Source organism: Schistocerca serialis, chromosome 3 (genome assembly GCF_023864345.2).
Source record: "Schistocerca serialis cubense isolate TAMUIC-IGC-003099 chromosome 3, iqSchSeri2.2, whole genome shotgun sequence".
Lineage (NCBI taxonomy): Eukaryota > Metazoa > Arthropoda > Insecta > Orthoptera > Acrididae > Schistocerca > Schistocerca serialis.
Window position 1 is genome coordinate 191,404,870 of NC_064640.1, and position 12,645 is coordinate 191,417,514.

At 42.5% G+C, this 12,645-nt stretch overlaps 2 protein-coding genes across 2 annotated transcripts in view; one reads left to right on the plus strand and one right to left on the minus strand.

The window, feature by feature from the left end:
• Positions 1-12,645, plus strand: part of LOC126470740 (uncharacterized) — a 549,460-nt gene that overhangs the window by 479,067 nt on the left and 57,748 nt on the right. The window lies entirely within an intron of this gene.
• On the minus strand, positions 3,804-5,386 carry LOC126469897 (actin, muscle). The gene has a single exon (XM_050097241.1). It carries the CDS (start codon positions 5,338-5,340, stop codon positions 4,210-4,212), a length of 1,131 nt encoding a protein of 376 aa, XP_049953198.1. The 5' UTR covers positions 5,341-5,386; the 3' UTR covers positions 3,804-4,209.

Consider the following 12,645-nt stretch of genomic DNA (forward strand, 5'->3'; position numbering starts at 1 on the left):
CTACTGATAGCCTTGGGAAAGACAGCTACGACAAAATTCTTCCATCTGGTGTGCAAGATGTATGGGACAGGCGAAACACTCTCAGACTTCAAGAAGAATATAATAATTCCAATTCCAAAGAAAGCAGGCGCTGACAGGTGTCAGTATCACCAAACTATCAGTTTAATAAGTCATGTTTGAAAAATACTAACACGAATTCCTTACAGAATAATGGAATCTGATCTCGGGAGAGATCAGATTGGATTCCGGAGAAATGTAGGAACACACGAGGCAGTACTGACCCTACGTCTAAATTTAGAACATAATCTACGTCTATAGCATCTTTAGACTTGATAAATGCTTTTGACAATGTTGACTGGAGTACTCTCTTCGAAATTCTGAAAGTATGGGGGTAAGGCTATTTACAACTTGTACAAAAACGAGACGGCGGTTATAAGAGTGAAGGGGCACGAAAGGGAAGCAGTTGTTCAGAAGAGAGTATGAGTTGTAGCGTATCCCCGATGTTTATCAGTCTGTACATTGAGCAAACAGTAAAGAAAACCAAATAAACTTCCGTAGTAGGAATTAAAAATTCAGGGAGAAGAAATAAAAACAAGGTTTGGCGGTGACATTGTAATTCAGTCAGAGATAGGACAGGACTTGGAAGAGCAGTTGATCGAAATGGACAGTCCCTTTAAACGAGGATATAAGATGACTTCAACAAAAGCAAGACAAGGGTAATGGAATATAGTCGAATTAAATCACGTTGCGCTGAGGGAATTACATTAGGAAATGAGACACTTAAAGTAGCTGATGAGTTTTGTTATTTGGGCAACAATACAACGTATGATGGCCGAAGTAGAGAGTATGTAAAGTCTAGACTGCCAATGGCAATAAAATTGTTTCTGAAGAAGAGAATCGAATATAGATTAAAGTTTTAGGTAGTATTTTCTAAAAGCATTTTTACGGAGTGTAGCCATGTATGGAAGTGAAATATGGACGAGAAACAGTATAGACAAGAAGAGAATAGAAAATTTTGAAATGTGGTGCTACAGAATATTGCTGAGGATTAGATAGGCAGATCACGTAACTAATGAAGAGGTACTGAATATAATTGTGGAGAAAAGAAATTTGTGAGGCAACCTGACTAGAAGAAGGGATCGGTTGGTGGGTTAAAAGAAGGAATCGGTTTGTAGCATACATTCTGAGGCATCAAGTGATCAGTAATGAATCTGTCATAATCTCGAGCGTCATTTATTGTTACTGCAAACGAAACATCCATTCTGAATTAAAGTCGCTGAAACTGAATGGACAAATCGGCTGGAATCACTGATGTACGGAGTATGGGAGCAACCTCTCCACCTGATGATTCTCTGAGTACAGTAGCTTCAACGACAGTGTCTCTAATAGTTTTAATCTGCAAACGGGGAGGATTACAAAGTTTCGGACGATTTAGATTCTGTGGTAGTACTCTAATCACAATAGGATAAGCCGTAAATAAACCTTTCTGTTTTCTGCAAAACCGACGGCAAGGCAGAAAACTAAACGGCACATTGTATACATTTTCACAGCACAGGAGACAACAGCACACTATTTTATTTCTCTCAGTCAGTCTTAACAGAACACCTGTTCGTCTTTAAAATATGTATATAGCTGATGTCAGTGTGAATGTTTATAAGTATATCATGTAAAAATTTGAAGAAAATCGGTCAAGAGCTTTTGCAGACTTCTGCCAACAACGTTTCTCTTCTGTTCATTTACATACCGTATATATTAAAAAACATGTAGCATATGTCCGTCTGAACGTTTATTGGAGTATAGTTTAAAAATTTGAAGTAAATAGCTCAAGAACTTTTAGAGATTTTTGATAACAAAGTTAAATTACGACTTGTCTTGGTTTCGATGTATAGATTTCAGATATATATTAATATACCGTGTACATTTTGAATATGTAGCCTATGTCGGTCCGAACGTTTATTGGAGTATCGTCTATAAATTTGCAGTAAATCGGCAAAGAACTTTCCGAGATCTCTCTAAAAAAAACTTTCCCTGTTAGATAGCGCATGTATATTTATATACCACATGTTTTTAAAAATATGTATAGCCCATGTCTGTCCGAACGTTCATTAGAGAATCGAGTAAAATTGTGAAGTAAATCGGTCAAAAACTTTTCCTGATTTTTAGTAACAACATTAAACTATACATTGTCTTTTCATAGTACTATAGGTATGAAGATGGTATCAATAGTGACGATTGTCTTAATGTAATTTAGCAACATCCAAATTGAATTTTATGTCAAACCTGTGACAAGTTCAAATTAAAAGACAAATGCAATACACAGAGTGCAGTCAGCAACTGTATTTGTTCGATGCTCGACGCGTTCACCTACAGTCCTACATCTCCCTGATGACTGTCCCCATAAATATGATGAAATAAAAATCTTTAAACGTCTCGTCAAACCAATACATAATATAAAAAACTGTATGCAGCACATTTAGTGTTTTGTCTGAATGTAACTTTTGGTACATCACTCGAGAATTCCCCTGACAAGAGGACACAATAATCCACTTTAATTAATTCCAAGGTGTGCGTCTCACGTCATAAAATTTACTTCCCACCCTCATAAAACGAACGCAAAATTGCTCTTTAAGAACAAATTCGTCGGCGGGAGGCTGAGAGTTAATAAGACCTGCGAGGCTGTTGGCACAGTCTTGTCTGCTGACTCGCTGCCAACAGCTTCGTACCAGAATACACGTGCGGCAAGGGAAAGCTCTGCTTTCAGTTCTATTCTCGTATCGCCAATATTTTTCACTTTCACCGTGTCAAGGAGTCGCGACCTATTACATATCACGGAATTTTTTATGTCAATTTTGTCTCATAAGAAGTATAAAGCACAAAATAACTAAACAAATTACACTTAATTTATATGACGTCTCTCTTAACTGTAAACATCGTAATGAACAGAACGAGAACAATTTTCCTACCCGTAAAAATGAGATTCTACCTAGTGGGTAGTGATTTATACATCCCGTTCTCTATGTTCATTGGATTCTTCGTATGTAATCAAATCACAGACGATGGACATTTCAGAATCACATAAATAGGTTGGTATGTCGCCAGCGGGCTCATGGCATGAGAAAGGATACTGATTATTCGACACCAAAGAGAATTATGCGTTCTTCTTTGCCGTTACAGCGAAAGCGATAGGGTAGTGATTTAAATGGATTTTGGTTTTATCATTTCCAATAACCAATATATTAAAAAACGAAAGCTAAACTTTAATTATATTAAAGTAATTCTTAAGACCAATTAATTAGCCCTATGGATGGTATAGGTGGAAAGGTAAGGGTTGGGGAGGATGGGATGTTTTAATTTTATCGTGAAATCGCTAATACGCTTCATACTCTCACAGGTACATTTCCCCGACATCATTTTGTTCATGTTTACGTGCATACTCTTGCTCTACTTACTTGATTTTGTTTTTTGCTTAATTCTCTTTAGTTTGGAACATGATTTGCAATAACACAATGTGATCAAGAAATTACAGGATACCCAGATTCTTTTAGAGATGGGATAAGTTGTGAGGTTTGTTTCCTTGGAATTACAGGGGAGAGCGATAAAAAATTGCACAATTTCTTATCTTCTTTCATATTATCTCCATTGACGATTCGATAGTCCAAAGTAAAATAAGTTTAAACACAATGAATCGGTGGTTTATAAAAGAAATTGATTGATTTCGGAATTTTCCTCACAGTTTTCAATAAATTGCCATGTAGGTCATATAGGATATGTAAGGGAATATAAGACACAAATAAAACAAACAGTCATCGATAGTTTCTTTAATATATTTTTGTGCAATGATGTATCGATATGTACATTATAAAGTTCTCAATGTGAGCACTTTGGAAATAATAGTTCTTCTCTCACATACATAAATAAAGTAATAACGAATAACTCTCGTAAAAAAAGCAATTCTCTTTGTATATTTCTAAAATAAGATGTTAACACATTATGTGACCGACAATAACGATAGGTGTTCGTAGAATGAAAATAATATCAGTAGTAACTATATCGTTCGTTTTGCAGTAATTGAACGCGTGCATAACAAAGGCCACAGAGTCGAATTTCCTTACATGAGAACGCAAAACAGAAAAATGATGATGTGTAGATGGGAGATGATGGAGCCGTTTGCTGGACAACCGCGGCGAATTGGCTGCTCTGAGTCGCAATTTAGAAGCACTTGCGGTGGACGATGCCGGGGCCGGATTCGTCGTATTCCTGTTTCGAGATCCACATCTGCTGGAAGGTGGACAGCGAGGCGAGGATGGAACCACCGATCCAGACGGAGTACTTCCTCTCAGGGGGAGCGATAATCTTGATCTTGATGGTCGACGGAGCCAGGGCGGTGATCTCCTTCTGCATCCTGTCAGCGATACCGGGGTACATGGTGGTACCGCCGGACAGTACGTTGTTGGCGTACAGGTCCTTACGGATGTCGACGTCGCACTTCATGATGGAGTTGTACACGGTCTCGTGGATACCGCACGATTCCATACCCAGGAAGGAAGGCTGGAAGAGGGCCTCGGGGCAGCGGAAGCGCTCGTTGCCGATGGTGATGACCTGGCCGTCAGGCAGCTCGTACGACTTCTCCAGGGACGTGGAGGCGGCCGCGGTCGCCATTTCCTGCTCGAAGTCCAGGGCGACGTAGCACAGCTTCTCCTTGATGTCACGGACGATTTCCCGCTCGGCGGTGGTCGTGAAGCTGTAACCGCGCTCCGTCAGGATCTTCATCAGGTAGTCGGTAAGATCGCGACCGGCCAAGTCCAGACGCAGGATGGCGTGGGGAAGAGCGTAACCTTCATAGATGGGGACGGTGTGGGAAACGCCGTCTCCGGAGTCGAGCACGATACCGGTGGTACGACCGGAGGCGTACAGGGACAGCACGGCCTGGATGGCGACGTACATGGCGGGCGCGTTGAAGGTCTCGAACATGATCTGCGTCATCTTCTCGCGGTTAGCCTTGGGGTTGAGGGGGGCCTCGGTGAGCAGGATGGGGTGTTCCTCTGGGGCGACTCGCAGCTCGTTGTAGAAGGTGTGGTGCCAGATCTTCTCCATGTCGTCCCAGTTGGTGATGATGCCGTGCTCGATGGGGTACTTGAGGGTGAGGATACCTCTCTTGGACTGGGCCTCGTCTCCTACGTAGCTGTCCTTCTGCCCCATGCCCACCATGACTCCCTGGTGGCGGGGCCTGCCCACGATGGACGGGAAGACGGCTCGCGGCGCGTCGTCGCCCGCGAAGCCCGCCTTGCACATTCCGGAGCCATTGTCCACGACCAGAGCAGCAACGTCGTCGTCGCACATGATTGCGGTGTAGGTGTCGGGTCCTGCAGCGACTGAGCGGCCAGTGCCGGCGGCCGCTACTTATACCCTCGCCGGACTCCGGGAATAACTCGCGCCTTACAAGGGCGCGGCGCCGCCCACGCGCCTCCCACGGCCGCCTGCCATCTACGGCCGCTGCAGCCGCCGGACGCCACGCGCCGCACAACGTCACATGACGCACTAATATCGCCCACGTTCAAATAACCTACATACATTCGCACCTCCTTCGGAAATACCGAAGTCTGCACCCTCTTTACTTTTTTCTCGCGCGCTATCCGAAGATACCCCGCAGTTCCGAAGCGCAGCGGCGGTCGCTTCTATTCTGATCCGACTGGCATCTGTTTTTGCAGAGTTAGCGTATAAATCTAAATACGGCATAAAATTCGAAATATACAATAGACGGAATAACGAAATCGGCTGCAATATATCATTCCGATTGCCTAGTAAGTGATTCGCACGTTTAGTGGACGTACAACATGTATATTATCTAATCATTGTGTCTTCCTTAATCGTTAACTTGTGTAACCCAATATTTGAGTGATAATATTTAATCTGTATTATTTCCAATAAGTATTTGAGTTTGTGCGTTCTTCCTGTGTGATACCGAGCGAGGTGGCGCAGTGTTTAGCACACTGGACTCGCATTCGGGAGGACGACGGTTCAATCCCGCGTCCGGCCATCCTGATTTAGGTTTTCCGTGATTTCCCTAAATCGCTCCAGGCAAATGCCGGGATGGTTCCTCTTAAAGGGCACGGCCGACTTCCTTCCCCGTCCTTCCCTAATCCGATGAGACTGATGACCTCGCTCTTTGGTCTCTTCCCCCAAACCAACCAACCAACCAACCTGTGTGATATGCCACAGTTTTCTCGGAGGAGAAATACTTCGTTTGAAAATTTCGTACATCCAGAGATCTGTTTCGCTACTCATCTGCGACGACGTTCCTTCGTAAATGATATAAAAGAATACGAGTCTAAATTATTAATAATTTTTACTTCGAAATACCATCTTCAGCTGTTCTCCACGAACATTACGAAATTGCGTGCTGCGTTGCTCACCTATAACTGAAAGGTTGGCCATTGAGGTTAACATTAATGACGCCTTAGGAGCATTAAATTGGTTTACGAAACGAGTTAAGCAAAAAAAGGAGTGGAAAAATATATATGAATTCGGAAAAGAGCCTCCGTTGAGCGTTTTAATGTGGAAATCTTGTTTCTAATCGATTACTTTTCCATTGACGATTTTTTTCTATCTGAAAACACACAACTGTAGGCGGCTACTGACTAATCTGAACGTTCTTTTGAATCCAATATTTTCAATACTCCTATCCTATAATTCGAGGCAGATACTGAAAGTCTTACGTACTCTTCGTAATTCGTGAGGTCAAAATGTACACGGTCTGAAGTAGTAAGAGCAAGATAAACGTGCACTCTGTATCTGATCTAGCTGCCTCTTAGACAAATGTCATCTGCCATTGCTTCGAAGGCTTCCAAGAGACATATGCTAAGCAAAATTAGTCTCAGGCAGCAGCGTTAGAAGGAAATATATTTATAGGCTATAATGTAAATGTTGCGAAAATTTGACGGTTACTGTTCCACAAAGAACCCAAACCTGGATCTAAATAGCTACTTTGGGAACGGAGGGACGTAAGATTGGCATACAGGTTGCACTCCAAACATCTACATAACAATGAAAATATCGCCGGTATGCGCTGTGTGTTAGGAAACAAACTTGTTCCACTCACTCATGGCACTTGGCGTTGACAACAGTAAAGCCCACTTTACCCTTCGCCCTGAAGCTTGTATTCAGTACTGCTGGGTTTGTTTTTCTGCCGCTGTTATTTATGCGTTAAATGGTTCAAATGGCTCTGAGCACTATCCGACTTAACTTCTGAGATCATCGGTCCCCTAGAATTTAGAACTGCTTAAACCTAACTAACCTAAGGACATCACACACATCCATGCCCGAGGCAGGATTCGAACCTGCAGCCGTAGCGGTCGCGCGGTTCCGTCCTGTAGCGCCTAGAACCGCTCGGCCACCCCGGCCGGCTATTTATGCGTTAACAGCAATGTACAGCAGTATAGATAAATTTACGCTGCCTAATATGCACCTCGTGTGTGGGGTCATTGAATTCAGTGCAAGAATGGCATAACGAAGCTCAGCCGAGCTGTTCCCGCAGCGACGTTAACTACATCATAGTACATACTTACGCGTCTGTACGCAGGCACCTACTAGACACCGGATCTTGCGTGTTATGGTGTTTGTACATTACAGGCTTTTTCACTATTGTGGTAGTATTGGCGAAGAAATAAAGATGATCAGGGTAACGCACCGAATAAATCATAATTACAATATTATTCCGCAACGTGTCACCTACTTGTAACACAGTCTCCATGACTTACATAGAGAACTTAGTTCTTTATCTTTGATTTTACAGTGCCTTCGTACTTTTGAAAGTGTGTGTGTGTGTGTGTGTGTGTGTGTGTGTGTGTGTGTGATGGAACAAGTGAAGTCAACGGCTCCTTTGCTGTGCAGACTACCATCTCAGTTATCTATTGGCCGAGAAATCGCTATGTCCCCCTCTAATAACTTCCGTTTTTTTCTTCCATAGGGAATGATATGTGACTCTCATGTTATTGAAAATCAATAAATCCAGCGATCTATTAGCTCGCCGAAAACTTGCCTAGTCATCCTCTTGAGCCGTGCGGGGTAGCCGCGCGGTCTGGGGCGCCTTGTCACGATTCGCGCGGTCTCTCCGGTCGTAGGTTCGAGTCCTCCCTCGGGCATGAGTGTGTTGTCCTTAACGTAAGTTAGTTTAAATTAGATTAAGTAGTGTGTAAGCCTAGTGACCGATAACCTCAGCAGCTTGGTCCCATAGGAACTTGCCACGAATTTCCAAAATTTCTCCTCTTGGTTCAAATGGCTCTGAGCACTATGGGACTTAACGACTGAGGTCATCAGTGCCCTAGAACTTAGAACTACTTAAACCTAACTAATCTAAGGATATCACACACATCCATGTCCGAGGCAGGATTCGAACCTGCGACCGTAGCTGTCGTGCGGTTCCAGACTGAAGCGCCTAGAACCGCTCGGCCACTGCAGCCGGCTTTCTCCTCTAGATTTCAGTACAATTGCTGAGCTGTCAACCATCTGCCTTGTATGTTCATATCTAGGCCTGCCCCTACAAAAATGGTTCAAATGGCTCTGAGCGCTATGGGACTTAACATCTGAGGTCATCAGTCCCCTAGAACTTAGAATTAAACCTAACTAACCTAAGGACATCACACACATCCATGCCCGAGGCAGGATTCGAACCTGCGACCGTAGCGGTCGCGCGGTTCCAGACTGAAGCGCCTAGAACCGCTCGGCCACACCGGCCGGCCCTGCCCCTACAATTCCTTTGCTTCGATTACAGTTTTCAGCAACGACTCCTGTCGTAATATTTTATTATATCTCGTCGGGTTAATGAGTTGTTGCTTACGCAATTTTTTTCTCATTGATTCGTTGCAGAATGCTTTCCTTATTCTTGCAATCTATCTGATTAACAGTCTCCCGTAACATAACATTTCAAAGTCTTATAATATTTTCAGTTTTGTTTTTCTCACTGTCCATGTTTCTCAAAAAGTGTTCTCCAAACATAGCTTTTCACTAAAACTTTTTCCGGTCTGAAGGTTTATTTATGTTAGCAGCTGAATCTTTCTAAAGAAACCCTTTTTCCCATGTGCAGTCCCTGATATGTCCTTCACGCAACTTCGCGCTTTATGTTTTCTACTTGTGAGACAGCAAAATTCACCTTCATCTTCAAGACTTTCTTATTCACTTTTAACATTTGGCCATTCGGCCTTATCACCTGCTGCTCACACCGTGACCTTAGTTTTTGAGTTCTTTATACGCATATCATAGCCATCAATTGGCACCTATTCCCCCTCTTCACTTTCGGCGCCACTGCTACATCATCAGCGAATAGTCAGCGAACAGTATCGCACTGACTTTCTGTCCGTGATAAACCATCCCCATTTCGACCCAGTGCTTTACTTCGTTCATTCTTTGTTTAGCATATGAAATAAATAATAGTGGTGGCAAAGACCAACCTTTCATTTTACCTCTACTGATTTTGTCGTCTTGTACTCTTTCTGCAGTATCGACTACTCATGTCCACTTCGATTAAAGAGAATGAATTACCTTTCTAGTCCTGTAGTTCTTACCACGCTTCTTAACAATGGAGAGCATATTATTTGATTCAATATCCATAAATTCAGATGTATGTTTCCTTCTTTTTCTTACATTTGCGCTTTATTTTCAACCAAAATGTCAAAATTGTTTCTCAGGTGCTCCTAATGCTTCTAAATCATACTAGTCCTTTCTTGATTAAATTTTTCCCTGCATTGCATGATAAAATACTACTATCAGTATTTTGACATAAGTGATCTGAGACTGATTGTCCGGTGATTTTTGTAACTTTCCATACTCGCTTTATTCAGAAGCGTAATAATTACATTCTTTTTTAAATCTGGTGGAACTTCCCCGCCTTCATAAATGTTATCCACCATCTTTATAGATGCTCTATTTTTTAGCCTGAATACCGTAATAGTTCCACTGGTATTCGGTCAGTTTTTGGACGTTAGTTCCTTCCGAGATAGTGCATAGCTTTTTAAATTCAGAAATAAGGGCATTTCTCCAGATAATTTCCGCACAGTTTGATGAAGTACACGTGGCTATTTTTGTTCAACTTTCTGTCTTACTCTCATGTGATAATGTTAATGTTTGTTAGTTCGTATATAGCTAAATTTTATTGCTCTGTATTTTGGTTATATTTTTATAATACGCCGGTTATTAAAATGGAAACACAGGGAAGGATAGCAAATAACGAAATTTTGCTTATTGTACCTATACAGTACAGCAGGAAGAATATACAGGGTGAGTCACCTAACATTACCGCTGGATGTATTTCGTAAACCACATCAAATACTGACGAATCGATTTCACAGACCGAACATGAGGACAGGGGCTAGTGTAATTGGTTAATACAAACCATAAAAAAAATGCACGGAAGTATGTTTTTTAATACAAACCTACGTTTTTTTTAATGGAACCCCGTTAGTTTTGTCAGCACATCTGAACATATAAACAAATACGTACAGAAGAGACTGGAACAGCACATTACGTCCACATGCTAACACCTTTTTATTGGTCTTTTTCACTGACGCTGTACCTAATGTCCATCACCGTTCCCTTTGGATCCCTACGTAATTCGGTGCTCTCCGATACACACGATCGAACAGCGGAGGAGTGGTACTCAAGCGTCAACTTTAGGTTACAATATCTCCGGTTGTAATTAACATTTTACAATGCAACGAACGGCACTGATTACGTATTTGTTTATATGTTCAGATGTGCTAACAAAACTAACGTGGTTCCATTTAAAAAAACGTAGGCTTGTGTTAAAAACATACTTCCGTGCATTTTTTTTATGGTTTGTATTAACCAATTACACTAGCCCCTCTCCTCACGTTCGGTCTGTGGAATCGATTCGTCAGTATTTGATGTGGTTTACGAAATATGTCCAGCGGTAACGTTAGGTGACTCACCCTGTACAATTAAATCTGTAGGTGATGCGAGGGGTGTACAGGGTGCGAAATTGGTAAGGCATCGACTTAAACTGAGCTTAGAGGAGAGATAAGGATACGTCATTCCACGCTACCTCATCTCTCTGACAGAGTTCATCAATCGAAGTGATTTGCATTGGTGGATGCCAGGTTCCCGGTAACGCACGATGAGATGAATGCGTGAGAGATGAGGAGAACATGGTGGTCACGACAACAGTCGAACTCCCTTTCTATCGAGGTAGGCCAGGATAGCACGGACAACATGTGATCCTGCGTTATCTTGTTGAAAGACAAGGTCACGGAGACCTCGAAGATACGGCATAGCAACCGGCCTGCCCTCAATACGTCTTAAATCCGCGGCGAAACAAGCAATACGTATGTGCGGGCGACAGCTAGACCTGTGGGGTGTTGAGTTCGTGCATGACGTTAAGTATGGCTCTCATGTACCCATCGATTCCATATGCTCGCGACAGTCGTAGGACTCTGATCAACGCGAGCAGTAAAATCGCGGAACAATAAACCGCAGTCTCGATACCCTAGGCTCCTTCCGCTGTCGAATTTCGACACGTACTAGTTTCTCCTTCTTACACGGGGCATAATGCGATCTTCTCACAAACAGCCGAGAATCAAATGCATTTTGTGTATGAGAAATCCACTTTGTAATCTTCCCCTGTGTACAGAATGTAGATTGCGTTGCAACCTACCTACTTTGTGCGGTTATGCTGAAATGATAATTATTTGCATATCCAAGCATGTAGCGAACTTGACGACAGTTTGACATCTGTTGCATGCCGCCCACATGGTGTTTCATTTTTAATGTACAACGAGTGCTATACCATCGCTTCCACTAATGACATCACTATTTCCACCACAGAAACTATCTATGAAATTAATAATTGTGCAGAAATTTAATGAATGGATCTATGGGGATGAGATCGGTGAAGCTGCAACGACATGAATAATATAAGTGCACATCGTTCAGATACACTGAACCTGTGGCGTAATGATTATGTAGTGAAGAACGACATTTTCATGCCCGTGGAGGATTTCGTTATTATCACGAGCAGTCGCCTTAACCATTAGGTTCGCTGAACTCTCCGCCTGGCCTGACTCAAACTCCCATTGCCACGGATGTTTCCATTTATTAATTTTTATTGGTCACGATAAGCAGGAAATACGATTTAGCACGAATACTAAAAGCCAGATCACGCTGAACTCAACGTCCTCCTCTTTGCTGAAAGCACTTGGCAATCTGTACTGCCTCCACCGCTACAACTTAGAAGAGTACCCCCTCCTGAATGGCACAGCCCGATTCTTATCAAAATGAATCCTGTGTTTCTTGGCTACGAAGACTGTATCGCCTTCGTCATCTTGTGTTCGTTTTTCCACATTTCCCTTTGTAATACTCACATCCTTCTTCGTGGAAAAATTGAACACACACTGATAACTGCCCTTACAAGGCCTAAATCTGTTTTAGTTATGTGTATGATGCGGTTTTATGGTGGATGCACAGCAGAAAGGACCTATGCCTTCCTCATGAACTCCTGGATAAGGTTACCGACGTCAACTCGTTTAAATTTTTACAGTTAATAGTGAGAAGCTATATGAATTAGGACGAATACCTAAAGTGGTGGTGGTGATTAGTGTTTAACGTCCCGTCGACAACGAGGTCATTAGAGACGGA